The 26,375-nt window shown below is 39.5% G+C and overlaps 1 protein-coding gene across 1 annotated transcript; it reads left to right on the top strand.

The window, feature by feature from the left end:
- Positions 1–1,560: 1,560 nt before the first annotated feature.
- Positions 1,561–25,890, top strand: LOC115187376 (scavenger receptor cysteine-rich type 1 protein M130). The gene is made up of 8 exons (XM_029746448.1): positions 1,561–1,918; positions 15,100–15,129; positions 15,361–15,669; positions 16,222–16,251; positions 16,483–16,785; positions 17,211–17,516; positions 17,642–17,920; positions 24,731–25,890. Exons 1-8 carry the CDS (start codon positions 1,612–1,614, stop codon positions 24,748–24,750), a joined length of 1,584 nt encoding a protein of 527 aa, XP_029602308.1. The 5' UTR covers positions 1,561–1,611; the 3' UTR covers positions 24,751–25,890.
- The last annotated feature ends 485 nt before the right edge of the window (positions 25,891–26,375 follow it).

The following is a 26,375-nucleotide window of genomic DNA, read 5'->3' on the forward strand; positions in this document are numbered from 1 at the left end:
ACGCACCCTTGAAGGGCCTCAGTGTTGAGGATCAGCGTGGCGGATGTGTTGTTACCTACCATTACCACCTGGGGGCAGCCCATCAGGAATTCCAGTATCCAGTTGCAGAGGGGGGTGTTTAGTCCCAGGGTCCTCAGCTTAGTGATGAGCTTTGAGGGCACTATGGTGTTGAACGCTGAGCTGTTGTCAATGAACATCATTCTCACATAGGGTTTAATTTTGTCCAGGTGGGAAAGGGCTGTGTGATTGAGATTGCATAATTTTTGGATCTGTTGGGGCGATATGCAATTTGGAGTGGGTCTAGGATTTCTGGCATGATGGTGTTGATGTGAGCCATGACCAGCCTTTCAAAGCACTTCATGGCTACAGAGGTGAGTGCTACGGGTTGTTATTCACTTAGGCACAGGGACTATGGGGACTATGGTGGTGTGTTTGAAACGTAGGTATTACAGACTCGGCCAGGGAGAGGTTAAAAATGTCAGTGAAGACACTTGCCAGTTGGTCAGCGCATGCTTTGAGTACACATCCTGTTAATCCTTCTGGCCCCTCTGCTTTGTGAATGTTGACTTGTTTAAAGGTCTTGCTCACATCGGCTTCGGAGAGCGGGATCAGACATGTCCGTTGTAAGGACAACTTGGTTTATGATTGTCTTTCAAGGGTGGGCAGTCATGTGTTAGCCAGTGTGTGGCCCTGGCACACATTTTGATTTAACTGCATGTTTTTCCTTATTGAAGATGAGTTTTCTTTTAGTTGGGCTCGTCCCAAGAGGATGAGAGTTACAGAAATGTACAAAGATTTTTCAATTTACCTTGGTTTTCCAAAACTTCAGAGTTTTAGGTAACTATGAGAAAGAAACGCTAAGACAACTTTTAAGAGAATATACATTATATATATATAAACAAAAACAGTTGTTTTGTCTTATGAGAGAACACAAGTATCCCAACATTACTGGACAAAAACAAAGTGGACTGGGTTCAACTGAGTTCAACTCAATAACTGCCGGTAAACCTGTCATGGCCCTGATCCAACCAGTTCCCATCAACATGACTGTCTGGGTGCGTCCCCAATGGAGCCCTATTCCTTATATAAGTCACTGTTTCTAGAAATAGTGCACTATGTAGGGAATAGAGTGCCATGTTGGACAGAGATTCAGTTTATTTAACTTGACCCTGTTCCTGCACCCCACTCACTCCTCCCTCTCAGTTAAACAAATAGAGACGTCCATTCACTATCAGTTCATTGGTAAACACCACCATGAGTGTCCTCAGCTACGTGTCCAGAAATACATATTCAGAACTTTGTTATTCCTCCTCCTCAGACCCCTTCCCTTATTCTGGACCACTCCTTGGTCTGAACTGGTTTTGATCATGTGTGTCATCCCAGTGATTGAGAAGTGAACAGGAGTTTTTTTAACCCAAAGATCCTGATGAAATGTGGGATGATTCATTAAGTGGGAAGCAACCAAGTGGTGAGGGGTGAGGAGGAGGAGTGAGGCTTGACTAGGTTACTGTTGCAACATGACCAGGGGGATGGGTGAATTCTGAATCAGTGTGTATATAAGAGTAAGCAATATTCAAACCTCCAGTTCCATTAGCAAGCTGTGATTGTGATATGAAGATGCAGAAGTCTGTCTCTGTCGTTCCTCTGCTGTTGCTCCTCTGTCTGTCTGGGGTAGGGGTCACCAAAGGTCAAGGTGTAGAGGTCACTAAAGCTAAAGCTGTAGATTTCAAGACAGAATTCGAGGTCAAAACACCAGCAGACGGAAAGACAGATGGACAGACAGACTCTGAGCCGGACCTCTGGGCTGAGCTGAGAGCGCTGAGAGACATGGTGGTGGAACATAGAGTGGAACAGAGAGTGGAAAAGAGAGAGGCTGTCACGCAAAGTCAACTGGAGGACGTGAAGACACAGAATTCAGGTACTAAGAGTTGTCACAATGCAAAAAAATGTAAATCTTACTTAGAGGTACAATAAAGTTAAAATGACTTGTTTTGAGTCACTCTCACTTACCCAGAAAACATATTTACTTGTTTTGAGTCACTCTCACTTACCCAGAAAACATATTTACTTGTTTTGAGTCACTCTCACTTACCCAGAAAACAAATGTACTTGTTTTGAGTTCATTTTTCTTACCCAGAAAACGTATTTACTTGTTTTTAGTTGTCAGGGCTTTCAGAAGGATCGGACCAATACGCAGCGTGATTGTAGTTCCACTTCTTTTATTTAATCGTGAAACTAAATGCCATATACAATAATGTCTCATCCCGTTAGCGGGATCATTTTCCAGCGAAAACTCCTAGCGACATTAGCATAACGAAATTCAATATTTATTTTTTTTCAAATATAGGGCTATCTCATATCGTTTTATAGATACACCTCTCTTGAATCGACCCTCGTTGTCCGATTTCAAAAAGGTTTTACAGGAAAAGCACAATATTAGATTATGTTAGAGGAGTACTTTGTAAAAATCGCATCATATGAATTTTCCAACCAAGCACACGCATCACATATAACCAAAAAACAGCTAAATGCAGCACTAACCTTTTACAAACTTCATCAGATGACACACCTAGGACATCATGTTACACACAGCATGCAATCTTTTGTTCAATAAAGGTCATATTTCTATATAAAAACAGCATTTTACATCGGCACCTGAGGTTGACTAACTATTTTCCCATATAATGCGTCCCGGGAAACAGTGCTACAATTTTATAAATTACTATTCGAAAACGATTTTTTTAATATATATTGTCAATCTAAGATTTATAGATGAATATCTCTTGAAAACACCCGTCAAAACAGATTTTAAATTAACTTTACAGGGTAATCACACTTTGAGATCAAATGGGATGCGATACCCAGAAATTGAGCTCGAAAACCTAGCTCGGCGCCATCTTTGAACATTTGAGCAAGTAACATCTGATATTGTATAATATCGCCAATAATCCCTCACCTTTAGTTGTCTTCATCAGAAAACACTTCCCGATGTCCCAGGTCCATGACAAATGTATTTTCGGTCGAAAAAGTCCATGCTTTATGTTCCATTAGCTTCCTGTTGTTAGCGCGTCCTAAGGCTGTAATCAAATGTTGTTCCGTGCGCGGCACCTGTCTAACGCAAAATGACTGTTTACGGTTAGTTAGGTTCGTTCAAACATGTCAAACGTTGTATAAAATAATCGTCAGGGCCTGTTTCAACAAGAGAGCCAATCAGATTCGAGTGGGACGATGTCATTGTGTTTCAAAAGGCTTCCAAAGGTGGGGGCAGACACGACCGCCGACGTCACAATGCTCATGGCCCTACTACTCTGACCAATTGCCACATCGTCTCTTTCACTGAGTTTCTACCGCAGAACCCTCAAAACACTTTGTAAAGACTGGGGACATCTAGTGGAAGCACTGGAAAGTGCTCAATTATCATTTTTTTACGTTGTGATTTATAGGTAAGGCTGTGAAGTCGAGTCGACAATTCAGATTCCCACTTCCTGGTTCAATCGGTCTCGGGGTTTTGACTGCCATACGAGTTCTGTTATACTCACAGACACCATTCAAACAGTTTTAGAAAATTTAGGGTGTTTTCTATCCATATAAAATAAGTATATGCATGTCTTAGCTTCTGACTTTGATTAGTAGGCCGTTGAAAATGGGAACGATTTTTTTCCAAAATGCGCTGTGGCGCCCCCTATCCTAGGGGAACGTCAAGAGGTTTAAAATACAATAACAATAAACGCCGACTGCAAAAAAAAAAAACCTAACACAACAACCACAAAAACACAAGGAGAGGGTAGGGAGGGCAACAAAAGTCTATGGCGGCTCTGGTGCTAAACCCAGAACCCTCCTATCCCTCCGATCCTCCGACCGCACCGGGCTGTGAGTGCGTATGGGCATTATTGTGCGCACCACACCGTAACTCATCGCTCGCTCCTCAGCACGCCCGCTCCGCCGTGCTCTTTCTGCCAGTACTTTTCTTCGGATTCTCGCGTCGAGCTCCGCACTTGACTCCTTGACTGGCTTCTGTTTGCTCCACGGCTCTCTCCAATAGGCACAGGAAGTTAGATCAGGGCTCCCCCCTGATGTCGACAAACTCTCCTTATGCCCCCCCCCCAAAAAAATGTATGGGGCTGCCTCTCCACCTTGATTATTGGTGGATTTAGCGCTTCGTAGTATCGTCGCTCCCTCTTGGCTTCCTCTAATTCCTCCTTCGTGCGACGATACTCCCCAGCCTGGCTCCAGGGTCCTTTTCCATCTAATATTTCATCCCAAGTCCATGACTCTAAGTACTTTTTCTCACGCCGCTTGGTCCTTTTACGGTGGGTTGTTCTGTCAGGGCTTTCAGAAGGATCGGACCAATACGCAGCGTGATCGTAGTTCCACATCTTTTATTTAATCGTGAAACTAAATGCCATATACAATAAACTTGAAAATACTAAAACAATAAAGCCGTGACGCAGAGCAGGCATACACTACTCACAAAATTAACAACCCACGGCATACAATTGGAAAACCCCCTACATAAATATGATCTCCAATCAGAAGCAATAAGAAGCAGTTCCCTCCAATTGGAGATCAACCCAAACAAAACCCGACATAGAAACAGAAAACCTAGAACCCAAAACATAGAAATAACAACCCAGACTGTCAACCAAACACTCTCTGTCACGCCCTGACCCCTCTACTATAGAAAATTACCTCTTACACTGGTCAGGACGTGACATTAGTTCATTTTTCTTACCCAGAAAACGTATTTACTTGTTTTGAGTTAATTTTTCTTACCCAGAAAATCAAGTTGATTTGTTTTAAGATATTCTGACCTGTTTCAAGCCCTTTTTTGTGTTAAAGTCAGCAACATGATCTGCCATTATTTGCCAGTGCACTAGACAATGTGTCCTGGTTAGACATCTTATTAATTTATCTTACCCCACTTGTATCGAGTCTTTAGGCTAAAATTAGCAAAATTATCTGCAAAATGATCACACATTAATCATATCATGTATGCAGGTCATGTGTTGTTTTGAGCCAGCAGTAAAAACACACTGACAGGACTGTTCCTCGTATGGCCACTAGGTGATAAACTTGTGTCACAGACGCATGATTAGAACAAGGATTCCCAAACTTGGTCCTCGGGACCCCAAGGGGTGCACTAGCGTATGTCTCCATCCAGGGGAGCAATTTTGGTTTTATATAACCTTAGAATGTTTTGGGGAATTGAAAGCTCATTTCCTACATTTCCAAACAATCTAATATGACCTATGACCCTTCTAGCCGTCTCTATATATAACAACAATCCAATATGACCCATGACCCTTCTAGCCGTCTCTATATATAAAACAATCTAATATGACCCATGACCCTTCTAGCCGTCTCTATATATAACAACAATCCAATATGACCCATGACCCTTCTAGCCGTCTCTACATAAAACAACAATCTAATATGACCCATGACCCTTCTAGCCGTCTCTATATAGAACAACAATCTAATATGACCCATGACCCTTCTAGCCGTCTCTATATAGAACAACAATCTAATATGTCCCATGACCCTTCTAGCCGTCTCTACATAAAACAACAATCTAATATGACCCATGACCCTTCTAGCCGTCTCTATATAGAACAACAATCTAATATGACCCATGACCCTTCTAGCCGTCTCTACATAAAACAACAATCTAATATGACCCATGACCCTTCTAGCCGTCTCTATATAGAACAACAATCTAATATGACCCATGACCCTTCTAGCCGTCTCTACATAAAACAACAATCTAATATGACCCATGACCCTTCTAGCCGTCTCTACATAGAACAACAATCTAATGACCCATGACCCTTCTAGCACATAGAACAACAAAAAATAAGCTAAAATGCCCACAGTCATCAAGTTATGTAAGAGATCATTATTACATACTGTATGTTTAAGTGATTGATAAGACTGAACTAGATCAAAGGGTAATTCAATAATCAATATTGCGTTGCATCTTTAACCAACAGTGCAGTTCAAGTAGACTAAAATAAAAAGTAATAATAAAAAGTAACACAATAAGAATACGAATAATGAGGGCACCGGTACCGAGTCAGTGTGCAGGGGTACAGGCTATTTGAGGTAATCTGTACATGTAGGCAATTTTATGAATTATTCAGCAGTCTAATGGCTTGGGGGTAGAAGCTGTTGAGGAGCCTTTTGGTCCTAGACTTGGCGCTCTGGTACCACTTGCCGTGCGGTAGCAGAGAAAACAGTCTATAACTTGGTTGTCTGGAGTCTCTGACAATTTTATGGGCTTTCCTCTGACACCGCCTATTATATAGGTCCTGGATGGCTGGAAGCTTGGCCCCAGTTATGTACTGGGCTGTTCGCACTACCCCTGTAGCGCCTTACGGTCAGATACCAAGCAGTTGCCATACCAGGCGGTGATGCAACCGGTCAGGATGCTTTCGATGGTGCAGCTGTAGATCCTTTTTCCAGTCTCCTGAGGGAGAAAAGGTTTTGTCGTGCCTTCTTCGCGACTGTCTTCGTATGTTTGGACCATGATAGTTCGTTGGTGATGTGGACACCAAGGAACTTGAAACTCTCGACCCGCTCCACTACAGCCCCATCAATTTTAATGGGGGCCTGTTCGACCTGCCTTTTCCTGTAGTCCACAATCAGCTCCTTTGTCTTGCTCACATCGAGGGAGAGGTTGCTGTCCTGGCACCACAGCATTATCACATAGGTGTTCCTTTGTCTAGGTGAGAAAGTGGCATGCGATTGAGATTGCGTCATCTGTGGATCTGTTGGGGCTGTATGGAAATTGGAGTGGGTCTACGGTGTCCAGGAGGATGCTGTTGATATGAGCCATGACCAGCCTTTCAAAGCACTTCATAGCTACCGACGTGAGTGCCACGGGGCGGTAATCATTTTGGCAGGTTATCTTCGCTTCCTTGGGCACAGGGACTAAGGTGGTCTGCTTGAAGCATGTAGGTATTACAGACTCGGTCAGGGAGAGGTTGAAAGTGCCAGTTGGTCCGTGCATGCTTTGAGTACACTTCCTGGTAATCCGTCTGGCCCGGCGGCTTTGTGAATGTTGACCTGTTTAACCTCTCTGGGCCAGTGGGACGCTTGCGTCCCACCCTAATCAACAGCCATTGGAATCACGTCGCGCGAAATGCAAAACCTCATAAATGCTATAACTTCAATTTCTCAAACATATTACTATTTTACACCGTTTTATAGATACACCTCTCCTGAATCGAACCACGTTGTCCGATTTCAAAAAGGCTTTACAGCAAAAGCAAAACATTAGATTATGTTAGGAGAGAACCCAGCCAGAAATAATCACACAGCCATTTTCAAAGCAACTAGATGCATCACAAATACCCAAAACACAGCTAAATGCAGCACTAACCTTTGACAATCTTCATCAGATGACACTTCTAGGACATCATGTTACACAATACATGCATTTTTTGTTCGATAAAGTTCATATTTATATATAAAAACAGCATTTTACATCGGCGCGTGGCGTTCAGAAAATCTTTTCCCTCAAATGCTTCCGGTGAATCAGCTCTACAATTTACAAAATTACTATTCGAAAACATTGTTAAAATTTAATATTGTCATTCAAAGACTTATAGATTAACATGTCTTGAATGCCACCGCTTTGCCAGATTTAAAAATAACTTTACTGGGAAATCACACTTTACAAAAAACGACGTAGTATGCCCAGAAATATAGACTAGGCTATACATGTTGGAGCCATCTTGGAACGATCAACAATCAAAAATACTATTTTAAATAATCCCTTACCTTTGATTATCTTCATCAGAAAGCACTTCTAGGAATCCCAGGTCCATAACAAATGTAGTTTTGTTCGAAAAAGTTCATAATTTATGTCCCAATAGTGTTAGCGCGCTCCGAAGGCTACTGAAAATGTACCGTGGTGCGTCGGACTTGTCGTCACGTATGTGCAAAAAAAAATATTTAAGTTCGTTCAAACATGTCAAACGTTGTATAACATAAATCTTTAGGGCCTTTTTCAACCAGAGCTTCAATAATATTCCATGGGGACGGTTGCATTGTCTTTCAAAACGTTTCGAAAGGGGAGAGTAGCCAGGGACGCCCGCGTCACAATGGTAATGGCCCACCCCCTGTGACCAAGATCAACAGCCTCTCTTTGGGTTAGTTTTCACAGTAGAAGACTCAAACCACTTTGTAAAGACTGGGGACATCTAGTGGAAGCCATAGGAAGTGCTAAATGATTCATAAGCCCCTGTGTGTTTCAATGGAAAATGTTTGAAGTGATATCCACACACACGCAAGCGTCCCACCCCTGGTACACCCTATCAACAGCAGGTGAAATATCAGAGCGCCAAATTTGAAAACAATTAAATGTCATAATTCAAATTTCTCAAACGTACAACTATCTTACACCCTTTGAAAGATAAACATCTCCTTAATCTAACCACGTTGTCCGATTTCAAAAATGCTTTACGGCGAAAGCATAAAGTTAGATTATGTTAGAAAAGTACATTGAAAATAGCTGTGTGTAATGTTTTGTAAATGCAAAGACAGGCGTCACCAAAAGCAGAAAAACAGCTAAAATTATGCACTAACCTTTGACAATCTTCATCAGATGACACTCCTAGGACATTATGTTAGACAATACATGCATTTTTTGTTCAATCAAGTTCATATTTATATCCAAAAACAGCGTTTTACTATGGCGTTGATCTTGAGGAAATATTTTCCCTCCAATACCGCCAGTCAATCAGCACAACAAATTAAATAATTACTATTCGAAAACATTGGTAAAATATTATATTCTCATTCAAAGAAATATAGATTAACATCTCGTGAACGCAACCGCATTGCCAAATTTAAAAATAACTTTACTGGGAAATCACACTTTGCAATAATCTGAGTACTGCGCCCAGAAAAATAGGCTTTGCGATACAGACTGGGCGCCATGTTGGAGAGATCTAAAATCAAAAATACTATGTAAATATTCCCTTACCTTTGATTATCTTCATCAGAAGGCACTTCCAGGTATCCCAGGTCCATAACAAATGTAGTTTTGTTCGAATAAGCTCATAATTTATGTCCAAAAAGCTCCGTGTTGTTAGCGCGTCCTGTAGGCTACTCAAAAACATGAATGACGCCCGCCGGACTTGTCTTCACCAAAGAGGGGAAAACAAATATTTACGTTCGTTCAAACATGTCAAACGTTGTATAGCATAAATCATTAGGGCCTTTTTCAATCAGAACTTCCATAATATTCAAGGCGTACGATTGCATTCTCTTTTAAAACGTATTGGAACAAGAGTACCCAAACATGCACTCGCACGCCAGAGTAGTATCGGCCATCCGCTTATGACCAACGTTCCAAGTCTCTTGTTCGGTCAGTTTTCACAGTAGAAGACTCAAACCACTTTGTAAAGACAGGTGACATCTAGTGGATGGCGTAGGAAGTCCTCAATGATTAATAAGTCCCTGTGTGTTTCAATGGCATAGGCTTAAAAGTAATTCAACACATCAGATAGCCACTTCCTGTTAGAAATTGTCTCAGGGTTTTGACTGCCATATGATTTCTGTTATACTTACAGACACCATTCAAACAGTTTTAGAAAATTCAGAGTGTTTTCTATCCAAATCTGTTAACCTTTTACGGATAGGGGGCAGTATTTTCACGGCCGGATAAAACACGTACCCGATTTAATCTGATTATTACTCCTGCCCAGAAACTAGAATATGCATATAGTTATTAGCTTTGGATAGAAAACACTCCAATGTTTCTAAAACTGTTTGAATGGTGTCTGTGAGTATAACAGAACTCATTTGGCAGGCCAAAACCTGAGAAGATTCCAAACAGGAAGCGGCCTCTCTGACCATTTGTTGGCCTTCTTGATCATCTCTATCCAAAACAAGGGATCTCTGCGGTAACGTGACATCTTCTCAGGCTCCCATAGGCTCTCAGAAGGCGCCAGAACGTGGAATGATGCCTTTGCAGGCCATGGCTGAAAAACAGTAGCGCATTTTGTAAGTGGTCTATCTGAGAACAATGAGAATGGTGCGCGCGTGCACAAGATGACTCAATGTTTTAATTTTCAGTCTTTGAACGAAAACAACGACTCCCGGTCAGAATATTATCGCTTTTTTACGAGAAAAATCACGTAAAAATTGATTTTAAACAGCGTTTGACATGCTTCGAAGTATGGTAATGGAATATTTTGAAATTTTTGTCACGAAACGCGCCGGGCGCGTCACCCTTATTTACCCTTCGGATAGTGTCTTGGACGCACAACAAAACGCCGCTATTTGGATATAACTATGGATTATTTGGAACCAAACCAACATTTGTTATTGAAGTAGAAGTCCTGGGAGTGCATTCTGACAAAGAACAGCAAAGGTAATCCAATTTTTCTTATAGTAAATCTGAGTTTGGTGAGGGCCAAACTTGGAGGGTGTCAAAATAGCTAGCCCGTGATGGCGAGCTATTTACTCAGAATATTGCAAAATGTGCTTTCACCAAAAAGCTATTTTAAAATCGGACACCGCGATTGCATAAAGGAGTTCTGTATCTATAATTCTTAAAATAATTGTTATGTTTTTTGTGAACGTTTATCGTGAGTAATTTAGTAAATTCACCGGAAGTGTTCGGTGGGAATGCTAGTTCTGAACGTCACATGCTAATGTAAAAAGCTGTTTTTTGATATAAATATGAACTTGATTGAACAAAACATGCATCTATATATAACATAATGTCCTAGGAGTGTCATCTGAGGAAGATCATCAAAGGTTAGTGCTGCATTTAGCTGTGGTTTTGTTTTTTGTGACATTATATGCTAGCTTGAAAAAGGGGTGTCCGATTATTTCTGGCTGGGTACTCTGCTGACATAATCTAATGTTTTGCTTTCGTTGTAAAGCCTTTTTGAAATCGGACAGTGTGGTTAGATAAAGGAGAGTCTTGTCTTTAAAATGGCGTAAAATAGTCATATGTTTGAAAAATTGAAGTTTTCGGATTTTCGAGGAGTTTGTATTTCACGCCACGCCCATCATTGGATATTGGAGCAGGTGTTCCGCTAGCGGAACGTCTAGATGTAAGAGGTTAATAATATGCATATCCTAGCTTCTGAGTTGGTGTAGGAGGCAGTTAAAAATGGGCACATATTTTTTTCAAAATTCTCAATACTGCCCCCTAGCCCCAACAGGTTAACTTGATGTTAATCCTGCCGCCGTGTCAGATTTCAAAAAGGCTTTATGGCGAAAGCAAACCATGTGATTATCTGAGGACAGCGCTCAGCACACAAAACATTACAAACAGTTAGCAGCCAAGTAGATTAGTCACAAAAGTCAGAAATAGCAATAAAATGAATCACTTACCTTTGATGATCTTCGTATGATTGCACTCACATGACTCCCAGTTACACAATAAATGTTAGTTTTGTTCGATAAAGTCCGTCTTTATATCCAAAAATTTCCATTTTGTTGGCGCATTTTGTTCAGTAATCCAATGGCTCAAATGCGGTCACAACGGGCAGACGAAATTCCAAATAGTGTCCGTAAAGTTCGTAGAAACATGTCAAACGATGTTTATAACCAATCCTCAGGTTGTTTTTAGTATAACAGAACTGATATGGCAGGCGAAAACCTGAAGAAAATCCATGCAGGAAGTGCCATTATTTTGAAATGGGTGTTGTTCCATTGAAAGCCTATCCACCATATAAATTGTTATGACCCAGATTGCGTTCCCAATAGCTTCCACTAGTTGTGAACAGTCTTTAGACATTGTTTCAGGCTTTCATTCTGAAAAATGAGGGAGAATGACCACATTGAGTGAGTGGACCCTGGGATGTCCCAAAAGCTGGTTACTGCGCATGACCAAGAGCGCGCCTTTCTTGTTTTTCTTGTATATTGATGACGCTATTGTCCGATTGAGATATTATTGATTATTTAGGCAAAAAACAACATGAGGATTGATTATAAACATTGTTTGACATGTTTCTACAAACTTTACGATACTATTTGGAATTTTCGTCTGCCCATTGTGACCGCATTTTAGCGGTCATGTTACACCCGCGGGACACACTATTCAACAACCAGTGAAATAGCAGGGCGGCAAATTCAAAACAACAAAAATCTCATAATTCAAATTTCTCAAACATACAACTATTATATCCCATTTTAAAGTTACACTTCTCATTAATCCAACCACATTGTCCGATTTCAAAAAGGCTTTACGGTGAAAGCATAACATTAGATTATGTTAGGACAGCACCTATACAAGAAAAACCACACAGCCATTTTCCAAGCAAGGAGAGGCGTCAAAAAACCAGAAATACAGCTAAAATGAATCACTAACCTTTGATGATCTTCATCAGATGGCACTCATGTTACACAATACATGTATGTTTTGCTTGATAAAGTTCATATTTATATCCAAAAACCCCATTTACATTGGCGTGTAATGTTCAGAAATGTTTTGCCTCCAAAAACTTCCAGTGAATGAGCACATCAATTTACAGAAATACTCATCATAAAAGTTATAAAATATTTAACTGTTATTCAAAAAATTATAGATACACTTCTCCGTAATGCAACCATTGTGTCAGATTTCAAAAAACTACAGCGAAAGCACACTTTGCAATAATCTGAGTACAGCATTCAGACACGAAACCAAACCCGCCATTTTGTGGAGTCAACAAAACTCAGAAATAATATTATAAATATTCAGTTACCATTGATGATCTTCATCAGAATGCACTCCGAGGGATTCCCAGGTCCACAATAAATGTTTGTTTTGTTCAATGTAGTCCATCATTTATGTCCAAATACCTCCTTTTTGTTCGCGCGTTCAGTCCACTACTCCAAATACAGGAAGCGCGAGCAAAATGTCACGACGAAAAGTACAAAAAAAGTTATATTTACATTCGTAGAAATATGTTAACCTCTTATGGCTAGGGGGCAGTATTTTCACAGCTGGATAAAAAACGTACCCGATTTAATCTGATTATTAGTCCTGCCCAGAAACTAGAATATGCATATAATTATTAGCTTTGGATAGAAAACACTCCAAAGTTTCTAAAACTGTTTGAATGGTGTCTGTGAGTATAACAGAACTCATTTGGCAGGCCAAAACGTGAGAAGATTCTGTACAGGAAGTACCCTGTCTGACCATTTCTTGCCCTTCTTTGTCATCTCTATTCATTACAAAGAAAAATACATATCTCAGACTGGCCAATAAAAAGAAAAGATTAAGATGGGCAAAATAACACAGACACTGGACAGAGAAACTCTGCCCAGAAGGCCATCATCCTTGAGTCGCCTCTTCACTGTTGACGTTGAGACTGGTGTTTTGTGGGTACTATTTCATGAAGCTGCCAGTTGATGACTTGTGAGGCGTCTGTTCTTGTTGACCATTCATGCTAATGTTGGGTGTTTGAGCTAGTGCACAATAGACTCCCATTCAATCCTTGAAAGAGTGCTCTTCTTGTCCCAGAATCACCCAGAATGCACTGTGCGGCTCATGGATGTTTTATAGGCACCGTTTCCCATCTCCTCAAAACTATATCTGAAGTTGTGAATGTTAGAATCCACTCTGTGAGGCACATCAATCTGTAGGTTGAATATGGTGAGATTGTAGACTCCTAAATTGATTGTGCAGTTTGTTTAGGTGATTTAACAGCTAGTTAGCTACTTCACATGCTGATATTGTCTTTGGTATTATTGTGTGGAGATACGTTTAGCTACCAGCCAGCCCATACAGAGAGCATTGCATTGTGGATTTTGTAGTCAACTTGAGCTGCAACAGATTTCCTCAACGATTTTCCATCTTGCTACCAACCTTATTATAACGCCAAAATGAAACATTTGTTTACAAAAAGTATTGTTCTCACATACTAGCATTATTTAACAATATCAAGTAAAGGAATGATTGGTGTAGATTTTCATCTTGTATTTCATGACTATCTTTATTCTTAGGTTGAGTCAGTTTGTCGTTATGCGTCATTGTTGATTGAACGCCTAAGAAATTCCTTTAGGATTTATCTGCCGTATTTTGCATTCACAGTCAGCTGTTTTATGCTCCGGTTACTTTCACATTGATGTGGATATTTGAAGTCAGCCTTTGAAGTGTGTATTATACATCTATTTCATTGTACTGTTCCACCAGTAGACTAAATGTGTCAATGTAGCCTATGTATTTTGAGGTTGAGTAGTACATTCTACACTCCATTCCACAGACCTTTAAACCTAATATAAACCTAATATTGCACTGATAATGTCTGGGGGCATTTTTGTTAATTTTGCATTTCTCCAAATAGTATTGTAGAGTTTTTAAGTACAGTAAATTTTCTGGTGGGGGGATTTCTACACACCCTATTTAGCCATACCCTAGGTTTAGCTGTATTTATACACACCCCATTTAGCCATACCCTAGGTTTAGCTGTATTTATACACACCCCATTTAGCCATACCCTAGGTTTAGCTGTATTTATACACACCCCATTTAGCCATACCCTAGGTTTAGCTGTATTTATACACACCTCATTTAGCCATACCCAAGGTTGAGCTGTATTTCTACACACCCCATTTAGCCATACCCTAGGTTTAGCTGTATTTCTACACACCCAAACAACTTTAAGTGGCTATGGGACACAGAAGAAGGGGAGGGAAGAAGAGTGAGAGAGAAGGGGAGGAGAGAGAGGGAGATGTTAACAGAGAGAGCACTGACAGACTAACATGCTGTGATCTGAATATCTTTTCAGAACTGACTTCTCACCAGTGATGTCATCATAACCAGTAACCTTTTCCACTCTTGGTTCGGCTCAGCTTGACCCTGACCTATGAAACTAATGATTGAAAAACAGACGAAAGCAAATGTATTAAATGATATATAAACCAATCTGCAAAGAGAGGTTCACATGGAAGGGAATGTGTGTTCACATGGGTGTTGTTGCACCATACCAACGATAAGCCTGTCTTCCCCATCACATCATGAAAGGTCATGTTGATGTTCATTTAACCTCTGTCTCTCTCTTCCTCTGACTCCTCCCTTTCTCCTTTGTTTCTCTCTATCTCTCTGTCTCTTTCTCTCTCTTTCTCCTCTGTCTCTCTCTTTCTCCTCAGATCTCCAGGCTCAAAGCGTCAGTCCACCAGGTAGGTAGAATATAAATCTACAGTGATTATAGCAGTTCAATATTAGTCAACTTTATTATCCCACATGGAGAAATTCATGTGTCCATACAAACCATTCTAAACCCCAATAACAAGTAGTGTTTTATGGAACTACTAATACTTGTCAACCACAAAGCACTACTGCTGTTAGAATAACAGAATCATTGTCATCATCTGTCCTCACCACTGTGTTTTCCTCTCTGCTGTTTACAGCTGAACTCTCAGTCAGACTGGTGAATGGGACCACTTCCTGTTCTGGGACAGTGGAAGTCTTCTACAGAGGAGAGTGGTCAGCTGTATGTAGTGGGTGGTGGAGCATGAGAGATGTTATGGTTGTGTGTAGAGAGCTGCACTGTGGGGATGCTGTAGCTGTCAATCAAGAAGCACTGGTTGAAGAGGGAAGACGAGGAGTTGCCATAAAGAGTTGCAGGGGACATGAGTCTACTATTACAGAGTGTGGCTTCAGAGAAGGAGGACCTGGTTACTGTGATGGTAGAAATTATCATTATGTGATCTGTTCAGGTAAGAGACATGTATTATTCAAGAAACATTTGTATATTATTTTGCATGTAGAATGTTTTATCCTTTTCAAAAGAGAGTGGGCTGACAGACTAACATGCAGTTAACTGAATATCTGACTTCTCATCAGATGATGTCATCATAACCAGTAACCTTTTCCACTCTTCCACTCTTGGTTCAGCTCAGCTTGACCCTGACCTCTGAAATTAAGAAAAGAAAAACCCAGACAAAACCAAATGTATTAATTAAAAATAAACTAATCTGCAAAGAGTTGGAAGGGAATGTGTGGACACATGGGTGGTGTTGCACCATACCAACGATAAGCCAGTCTTCCCCATCACATCATGAAAGGTCATGTTGATGTTCATTTAACCTCTGTCTCTCTCTTCCTCTGACTCCTCCCTTTCTCCTTTGTTTCTCTCTATCTCTCTGTCTCTTTCTCTCTCTTTCTCCTCTGTCTCTCTCTTCCTCTGACTCGTTCCTTTCTCCTTTGTTTCTCTCTATCTCTCTGTCTCTTTCTCTCTCTTTCTCCTCTGTCTCTCTCTTTCTCCTCAGATCTCCAGGCTCAAAGCGTCAGTCCACCAGGTAGGTAGAGTATAAATCTACAGTGATTATAGCAGTTCAATATTAGTCAACTTTATTATCCCACATGGAGAAATTCATGTGTCCATACAAACCATTCTAAACCCCAATAACAAGTAGTGTTTTATGGAACTACTAATACTTGTCAACCACAAAGCACTACTGCTGTTAGAATAACAGAATCACTGTCATCATCTGTCCTCACCACTGTGTTTTCCTCTCTGCTGTTTACAGCTGAACTCTCAGTCAGACTGGTGAATGGGACCACTTCCTGTTCTGGGACAGTGGAAGTCTTCTACAGAGGAGAGTGGTTCGGTCTATGTCCTGGGTGGTGGGGCATGAAAGAGGCTAAGGTTGTGTGTGGAGAGCTGGACTGTGGAAATTTTGTAGATGTATCTAGAGGACCACTGGTTGAAGATGGAAGAACAATATATGTTAGCTGCAGTTTATATGGAGATGAGTCTATTGGACAATGTTACAAAGATGAAGGAAGTAAAAACTGTAATGGTGGATATTATCATCATGTGACCTGTTCAGGTAAGAGACTGGTCATATTGAAAGATTTATTTATACATTATACAATATTACCATGTATCATGTTTTATGTTTTTTTAATTCATCTAAATAGTGGGAGATGTCAGATTATTTAAACATTATATTTGTGTTTGTCATATGGGTTTATGGGAGATGTTCATGGGCAGATCATTGTAGTTCAGATGTTACTGAAGTGAAGCTGCCTGATGAATGTCCAGCTGTTTATTTTCTATAAAGTGAAGTGAACTTATTCCTGTCTCCTGCCTGCATTATTCCCAACCCTATCCTGAGTGACTAAGAACCCATTTCTACCTCTTACAGTATCAAACATAGCAAACTACAATCTTTTATCCAACATATTTGTGTTTAGTCCTTGACAGTGTCATCAACAAAACTGATTGAATGTTCAACCAAGTCTTTTTCTCCAGAGTCTGTGCGGCTTGTGGGTGGAGCTGGTCTCTGCTCTGGGAGAGTGGAGGTGAAGTCCAATCAGTCCTGGGCCTCAGTGTGTGAAGCTGACTTTGACCGGCAGGATGCAGAGGTAGTCTGTAGGGATCTTGGCTGTGGGGCTCCTGCAGCTCTACAGGGGGGGCTCTATGGAGAAGGTAAGGGTCAGACCTGGGATAAAGAGTTCCAGTGTAAAGGCAATGAGTCCCTTCTCCTGGACTGTGACACCTCAGACAGAGAAAACAACACCTGTCTACCTGGTAATGCTGTTGGACTCACCTGCTCAGGTAAGAAACAGTTTGTCACTCAATCAACATTGTTTCTCACCTGGAGTGAAGAATATGAGAGGCAATATAGGTGTGTTTTAGTGAGAAAATAGTAAGATTACTGTCTCTCTCTTTTCTTTTCTCAGAGCCTGATGATGTGAGGCTGGTGGGAGGAGGCAGTCGCTATGCTGGTGGATTGGAATGGTACGACCAGGGAGAGTGGAAGATTGTGGGAGCTGAAGACTGGAACCGGGAGGCTACAGCTGCAGTAGTGTGTAGACAGCTGGGTTGTGGCTCCACTGTTTCAGTTCTACCTGGAAACACCACTGGAGTGTATGGAGTTTCCTGTTATGGGTCAGAGTCTGCGCTGAGGGAGTGTTCCAGAACGTCTGGTCGCCTTTCTGGATTCACAGTGATCTGCTCAGGTAATTACAAGGTACACTACATTGCCAAAAGTATGTGGGCAGTGGTGGATTTTGCTATTTCAGCACACCTGTTGCTGACAGGTGTATTAAATCAAGCACGCAGCGGTACAATCTCCATAGATTGGCAGTAGAATGGCCTTACTGAAGAGCTCAGCGACTTTCAATGTGGCGCATCTAGGAGCAACAGCGATTCAGCCGCAAAATGGGAGGCCACACAAGCACATGGAACAGAACCAGCAAGTGCTGAAGCACGTAGAGCATAAGAATCATGTCTCCTCTGTTGAAAAACTCGCTACAGATACCCACATTCTTTTGGCCTTGTATTATATCTCCTTCCTGGACTCACAGGGATCTGCTCAGGTAATAACAAGATATTATAATTATATTCAACTGATTTCCTTCATTCATACAACTTCCTCTGCACCTCTCATGATGACTGTTTAGCTTGTCAGTCTGCTTTACTAAATAGATCACTCAGTCAAATAGGAATCAAATACAACTTAAATATCCCAGAATGCTTTTGTATTTGAGTGTTATCTCAGTGAACGTCTCTACTCACTACCACTGTTACATGTCATGTTATTGTCATATCTACAGTAAATGAGGCAAGTAGATACGTAGCTACGTTTTATGTTCCCTCATAACTTCTCCTCTGAGAGTGAGTTCCTCTCACCGTCACAGGTAACTGAACCTGGGGTGAGACATTCTTACTAATCTGCTAGAGAACCAGTATGGATTTGAATATAACTTTTGTATGACTGACGCCTTTAGTGAGAGGTCTAACGCTTTAATATTTAACCTCTTTAGGGTAGGGGGCAGTATTTGCACGGCCGGATAAAAAACGTACCCGATTTAATCTGGTTATTACTACTGCCCAGAAACTAGAATATGCATATAATTATTGGCTTTGGATAGAAAACACCCTAAAGTTTCTAAAACTGTTTGAATGGTGTCTGTGAGTATAACAGAACTCATATGGCAGGCAAAAACCTGAGAAGATTCTGTACAGGAAGTGCCCTCTCTGACCATTTCTTGGCCTTCTTGACTCTCTTTATTGAAAACTTAGGATCTCTGCTGTAACGTGACACTTCCTACGGCTCCCATAGGCTCTCAGAAGGCGGGAAAAATCTGAATGATGCCTTTGGAGCCCCAGGCTGAAAAACATTAGCGCCTTTGGTAAGTGGTCTATCAGAGGACAATGAGCCTGAGGCGCGTGTACGAGGCGACCCCATGTTTTTAGTTTCTCTCTCTTTGAACGTATACAGGGTTTCCCGGTCGGAAAATTATCGCTTTTTTAAGAGAAAAATGGCATAAAAATTGATTTAAACAGCGGTTGACATGCTTCGAAGTACGGTAATGGAATATTTAGATTTTTTTTGTCACGAAATGCGTCGGGCGTGTCACCCTTATTTACCCTTCGGATAGTGTCTTGAACGCACGAACAAAACAGAGGATATTTGAACATAACGATGGATTATTTTGAACCAAACCAACATTTGTTATTGAAGTAGAAGTCCTGGGAGTGCATTCTGACGAAGAACAGCAAAGGTAATCAAATTTTTCTTATAGTAAATCGGAGTTTGGTGAGGGCTAAACTTGGTGGGTGTCTAAATAGCTAGCCCGTGATGGCTGGGCTATCTACTCAGAATATTGCAAAATGTGCTTTCACCGAAAAGCTATTTTAAAATCGGACATAGCGATTGCATAAAGGAGTTCTGTATCTATAATTCTTAAAATAATTGTTCTGTTTTTTGTGAACGTTTATCGTGAGTAATTTAGTCAATTCACCGGAAGTTTGCGGTGGGTATGCTAGTTCTGAACGTCACATGCTAATGTAAAAAGCTGGTTTTTGATATAAATATGAACTTGATTGAACAAAACATGCATGTATTGTATAACATAATGTCCTAGGATTGTCATCTGATGAAGATCATCAAAGGTTAGTGCTGCATTTAGCTGTGGTTTGGGTTTATGTGACATTATATGCTAGCTTGAAAAATGGGTGTCTGATTATATCTGGCTGGGTACTCTCCTGACATAATCTAATGTTTTGCTTTCGTTGTAAAGCCTTTTGAATTCGGACAGTGTGGTTAGATGAACGAGAGTCTTGTCTTTAAAATGGTGTAAAATAGTCATATGTTTGAGAAATTGAAGTAATAGCATTTCTAAGGTATTTGAATAACACGCCACGGGATTCAACTGGCTGTTGACTAGGTGGGACGATTTCGTCTCACCTACCTTAGAGAGGATAATCATTTCTGCCCTTCGAATTCATATTCATTGTATAAATAGGCTTGTTAAATTTTGTCTGGCTTGCCATTACAAATCGAATGGAATATTATTTTCTCATTTAATTTAAAAAACAGGTCGCCAGGTGTAGGCAAGACCATAAGCAAATAGGTAAACTGGGATATGACTAAAGAGTTAATCAGGGTAAACTGGGATATGACTAAAGAGTTAGTCAGGGTAAACTGGGATATGACTAAAGAGTTAATCAGGGTAAACTGGGATATGACTAAAGAGTTAATCGGGGTAAACTGGGATATGACGAAAGAGTTAATAAGGATAAACTGCGATATGACTAAAGAGTTAATCGGGGTAAACTGGGATATGACTAAAGAGTTAATCGGGGTAAACTGGGATATGACTAAAGAGTTAATAAGGGTAAACTGGGATATGACTAAAGAGTTAATCGGGGTAAACTGGGATATGACTAAAGAGTTAGTCAGGGTAAACTGGGATATGACTAAAGAGTTAACCTCTCTAGGGTATGTGGGACGAAATCGTCCCACCTACTCAACAGCCAGTGGAATCCCGTGGCGCGATATTCAAAAACCTTAGAAATGCTATTACTTCAATTTCTCAAACATATGACTATTTTACACCATTTTAAAGACAAGACTCTCGTTAATCTAACCACACTGTCCGATTTCAAAAAGGCTTTACAACGAAAGCAAAACATTAGATTATGTCAGGAGAGTACCCAGCCAGAAATAATCAGACACCCATTTTTCAAGCTAGCATATAATGTCACATAAACCCAAAACACAGCTAAATGCAGCACTAACCTTTGATGATCTTCATCAGATGACACTCCTAGGACATTATGTTATACAATACATGCATGTTTTGTTCAATCAAGTTCATATTTATATCAAAAACCAGCTTTTTACATGAGCATGTGACGTTCAGAACTAGCATACCCACCGCAAACCTCCGGTGAATTTACTAAATTACTCACGATAAACGTTCACAAAAAACAGAACAATTATTTTAAGAAATATAGATACAGAACTCCTTTATGCAATCGCTATGTCCGATTATAAAATAGCTTTTCGGCAAAAGCACATTTTGCAATAATCTGAGTAGATAGCTCGCCATCACGGGCTAGCTATTTTGACACCCACCACGTTTGGCACTCACCAAACTCAGATTTACTATTAGAAAAATTGGATTACCTTTGCTGTTCTTCGTCAGAATGCACTCCAAGGACTTCTACTTCAATAACAAATGTTGGTTTGGTTCAAAATAATCCATAGTTATGTTCAAATATCCTCTGTTTTGTTCGTGCGTTCAAGACACTATCCGAAGGGTGACGCGCCCGACGCGTATCGTGACAAAAAAATTCTAAATATTCCATTACCGTACTTCGAAGCATATCAAACGCTGTTTAAAATAAATTTTTATGCGATTTTTCTCATAAAAAAGCGATAATATTCCGACCGGGAAACCCTGTTTTCGTTCAAAGACTGAAAATCTAAAATGGACTCTTCACGTGCACACGCGCCCCTGTCTCATTGTCCTCAGATAGACCACTTACCAAATGCGCTACTGTTTTTCAGCCATGGGCTGCAAAGTCATCATTCAACTTTCTTCCGCCCTCTGAGAGCCTATGGGAGCCGTAGGAAGTGTCACGTTACAGCAGAGATCCTCAGTTTCAATAAAGAGAGTGTAGAAGGCCAAGAAATGGTCAGAGAGGGCACTTCCTGTACAGAATCTTCTCAGGTTTTTGCCTGCCATATGAGTTCTGTTATACTCACAGACACCATTCAAACAGTTTTAGAAACTTTAGGGTGTTTTCTATCCAAATCAAACAATTATATGCATATTCTAGTTTCTGGGCAGTAGTAATAACCAGATTAAATCAGGTACGTTTTTTATCCGGCCGTGCAAATACTGCCCCCTACCCTAGAGAGGTTAATCAGGGTGATTTTTCCATAAATAGACAGGTAGTTTCCTTTCCATGGTAGCAAGATCTTATCTATTTTTGCTAAATATCTATTAAAATGTATTAGAGTGAGTTAATTTGTTTCTTTCTGGATATGTATACCGAGTATGTCAACATCACCCTCAGAACATTTTATTGGTAAACTACACGGTAATGTAAAAGTTGTATTCTTATCATCATTTGGTTGTAATTCAGAGAGGTTATAAAAAGTATCTAGATCCTCTATGATGATGTGGAGGGATCCAAAATATGGATTTAAAGGAACATGAATCATCTGTGTACAATGACACCTTTGTTTTTAAGCCCTGGATTTCTAACCCCTTGATATTTTTATTAGATCTGGTTTTAATAGCTAACATTTTGATGGCCACAATAAGTAGATATGCCGATATTGGACAACCTTGTTTTACTCCTCCTGACAGTTTAATAATACTTTCTGAGAAGTAGCCATTATTTACTATTTTACACCTAGGGTTACCATACATAACTTTAACCTATTGTATAAGTATTCTCCAAAATGTAAATATTCCAGGCATTTATATATAAATTCCAGTCGTACTTTATCAAAAGCCTTTTCAAAGTCAGCTATGAATCCCAGGCCTGGTTTCCCAGATTCTTCATAGCGTTCTATTGTTTCCAGTACTTGTCTTATATTATCTCCAATGTATCGTCCATGAAAAAAACCTGTCTGATTAGGATGAATAATATCCGACAAAACCTTTTTAATTCTCTGCGCTACACATTTTACAAGAATCTTTTCCATCACAGCACTGAAGTGTAAGAGGCCTCCATTTTTTTAAATGGACTGGATCTTTATATTTACCACTTGGATCCTGTTTCAGTAATAATGAAATCAGACCTTCTTGTTGCGTGTCTGATAATCTACCATTTATATAGGAGTGGTTAAAACATGCTAATAACGGTCCTCTGAGTAGATCTAAAAAGGTTTGTTATAACCTCCACTGGTATGCCCTCCAGCCCTGGAGTTTTCCTGGACTTAAAGGCTTTAATTGTATGAAGAAGTTCCTCCTCTGTAATTTGGCCTTCATTAAATTATTTTTGGTAGGATTCTATGGTGAAGCTTTTTATAATATGTTACACTGGATCTTTCTTGAATAAGTTCCTCCATTTCTTTTTGTTTTTCCTCTTACTTACTCTGAGCCTCTACGGTACAGTTCTTATTGCTACCTAACTGTACTGTTAGTCCTGCCATTTTCTTTGTTAATATGGACTATTTTGACCTAAATTGCTTTTCTTTTAGAGATTACTGAATTGCATTGCCTCTGAAGGCACATTTAAAAGTGTCCCATACAATAAGGGGATCTGCTGTATCTATGTTATGTCTGAAAAAGTAGGTTATAAATTCTTCTGTCCTAGTTAAAAACAAGTTATCATCCAATAGGCTTTGATAAAATTTCCAATATCCTCGCCCACGTGGAAATTCTGTAAGAGTAATATATATGCCAATATATGTCCCCTATCAACACTATTTTAACTTTTGGTGCCAGAGAGAACGACATAAGAAAGTAGTAAAGACAACTAGCTTGATTAAGCCTCCTCCATGTATATCTCACTAGGTCAGGATATTAAACCTCCTCCATGTATATCTCACTAGGTCAGGATATTAAACCTCCTCCATGTATATCTCACTAGGTCAGGATATTAAACCTCCTCCATGTATATCTCACTAGGTCAGGATATTAAACCTCCATATATCCTCTAGTTCCAATATATCCATGACATTCGTGATTTCCTTTAGTGAATGAGGGTAATAGTTTGCAGTGTGATTTCCTTTAGTGAATGAGGGTGATAGTTTGTAGTGTGATTTCCTTTAGTGAATGAGGGTAATAGTTTGCAGTGTGATTTCCTTTAGTGAATGAGGGTGATAGTTTGCAGTGTGATTTCCTTTAGTGAATGAGGGTGATAGTTTGCAGTGTGATTTTCTTTAGTGAATGAGGGTGATAGTTTGCAGTGTGATTTCCTTAACGTTCCATAGAGATATTTAAAACCGGATTATAATCTGACACCATAATAATAGAGTCTTGTGTTGCTTGTACGGTTGATAAATTATTCTATATATTTTCAAAGAAGCCTGGATCATCATTATTTGGACTGTATAGGTTAATAAGCCCTGTTGTTTATGTCCCAATAACATATAAAAAATGATCCATCTACCTTCATCCATCTACCAAAATTACTGTTAATTAATATCACCTCTTTGGAATTTCTTTGCCCATGGGAGAAATATATTTCCCCCCCAGTCCTTTTTCCACACAACTTCATCTTAAATGGTTGAATGAGTTTCCTGTAAATAATATATGTTATATTCCTTCTCTTTCAACCAAGTAAATACAGATCGTCTTTTCTTATTATCTGCTAGGCCATTACAATTATAACTGGCTATACTTATTTCACCATTTACCATAATGAGACACAACTTTCAATTATATTTATCAAAATATGTTTGTAAACTCACTGTTAAAAAGTACCATAGTGATTGAGTGTTCATATAGCTGTACCATGATATTTGCATTGCTACTAAGTAACCCTCCAATTGTTCTCCACTATTCCATCCTCTAAAGCCCCTCCCCATCCCAAGTAGGGTTGTCATCCCAGTGACCGGCAGACCCCCCCCGTCCCCCTGGATCCCAGGGCCCCTGAGAGACTGGGACCCATCCTTTGAAAAGACCCCACAGTGAAACACACAGAACAGAAGCAGATCAGCAGACAAAAGCATTTCCATCACCCTCACATCGATTAGCATTATTATACAGCTATAAAAAATATATTTAAATAAAATGTCCTGCTTATCTTAATTTCCATAATTAACTAATAATATGTGTAATAATGTAGGCAGTTCCTGCCATGTTATGTTGTCAGTAGTATATAGATAATGTTGTTATTGATTATAAATGTTATGCTAATGATTATGATGTAGATTGTTATGTTGTCAGTAGTATATAGATAATGATATTATTGATTATAAATGTTATGCTATTGATTATGATGTAGATTGTTATGATGTTAGTAGAATATAGATAATGTTGTTATTGATTATAAATGTTATGCTATTGATTATGATGTAGATTGTTATGTTGTCAGTAGTATATAGATAATGTTGTTATTGATTATAAATGTTATGCTAATGATTATGATGTAGATTGTTATGTTGTCAGTAGTATATAGATAATGATGTTATTGATTATAAATGTTATGCTAATGATTATGATGTAGATTGTTATGATGTTAGTAGAATATAGATAATGATGTTATTGATTATAAATGTTATGCTATTGATTATGATGTAGATTGTTATGATGTTAGTAGTATATAGATAATGATGTTATTGATTATACATGTTATGCTATTGATTATGATGTAGATTGTTATGATGTTAGTAGTATATAGATAATGATGTTATTGATTATAAATGTTATGATATTGATTATGATGTAGATTATTGTTATGATGTTGTTAGTAGAATATAGATAATGATGTTATTGATTACAAATGTTATGATATTGATTATGATGCAGATTGTTATGATGTTAGTAGTATATAGAACATGATGTAATTCTCTTATGATCTGTGTGTTACAGAGAAAGTATAGTATTTAGTTCAGGTCTGATATACATTAGATTGTGTGGATATGTTCCAGATGAAGACCTGTTGTTCTTTAAACTGTCATGAATCACTGAATGCTTTTAATAAACTCACAGGCTGTCAGTCTTGTGTGATTTCCCCTCCAGTTTTTTATTTCCCAGTGGTCAAGGGGTTATTGATCATTAGTGATTCCCTCAGTGACACCAGACATGACTCCCATTGTTACAACACTACACACACAAAGAATATAGAATACATGTTAGGAATTTACTACACCTATATAGTGCGCTACCAGAACTCTATGAGCCCTTCTCAAAAGTAGCGCACTATAATGGGAAAAGGGTTCCATTTAGGACATTTTTTGTCATACAGTTAAATGGCCGCTAGATGTCAGTATATTCAGCCAGTCTGGACCAGGGTGGCACTAGAGAACTAACACTGATGAACCAGGCCTATGATGTAAAACAGTCCTTTATCAAGGTTACGGATCCATACATATCTAGGTCTGTATTCATGAAGAGTTTCAGAGTAGGAGGGCTGATCTAGGACCAGTTCAGTCTGTTAGATCATAATGAATAAGAGAGGAGTGCTGATCTAGGACCAGTTCAGTCTGTTAGATCATAA

This window comes from Salmo trutta, unplaced genomic scaffold (genome assembly GCF_901001165.1).
Source record: "Salmo trutta unplaced genomic scaffold, fSalTru1.1, whole genome shotgun sequence".
NCBI classification, from domain to species: Eukaryota; Metazoa; Chordata; class Actinopteri; order Salmoniformes; family Salmonidae; genus Salmo; species Salmo trutta.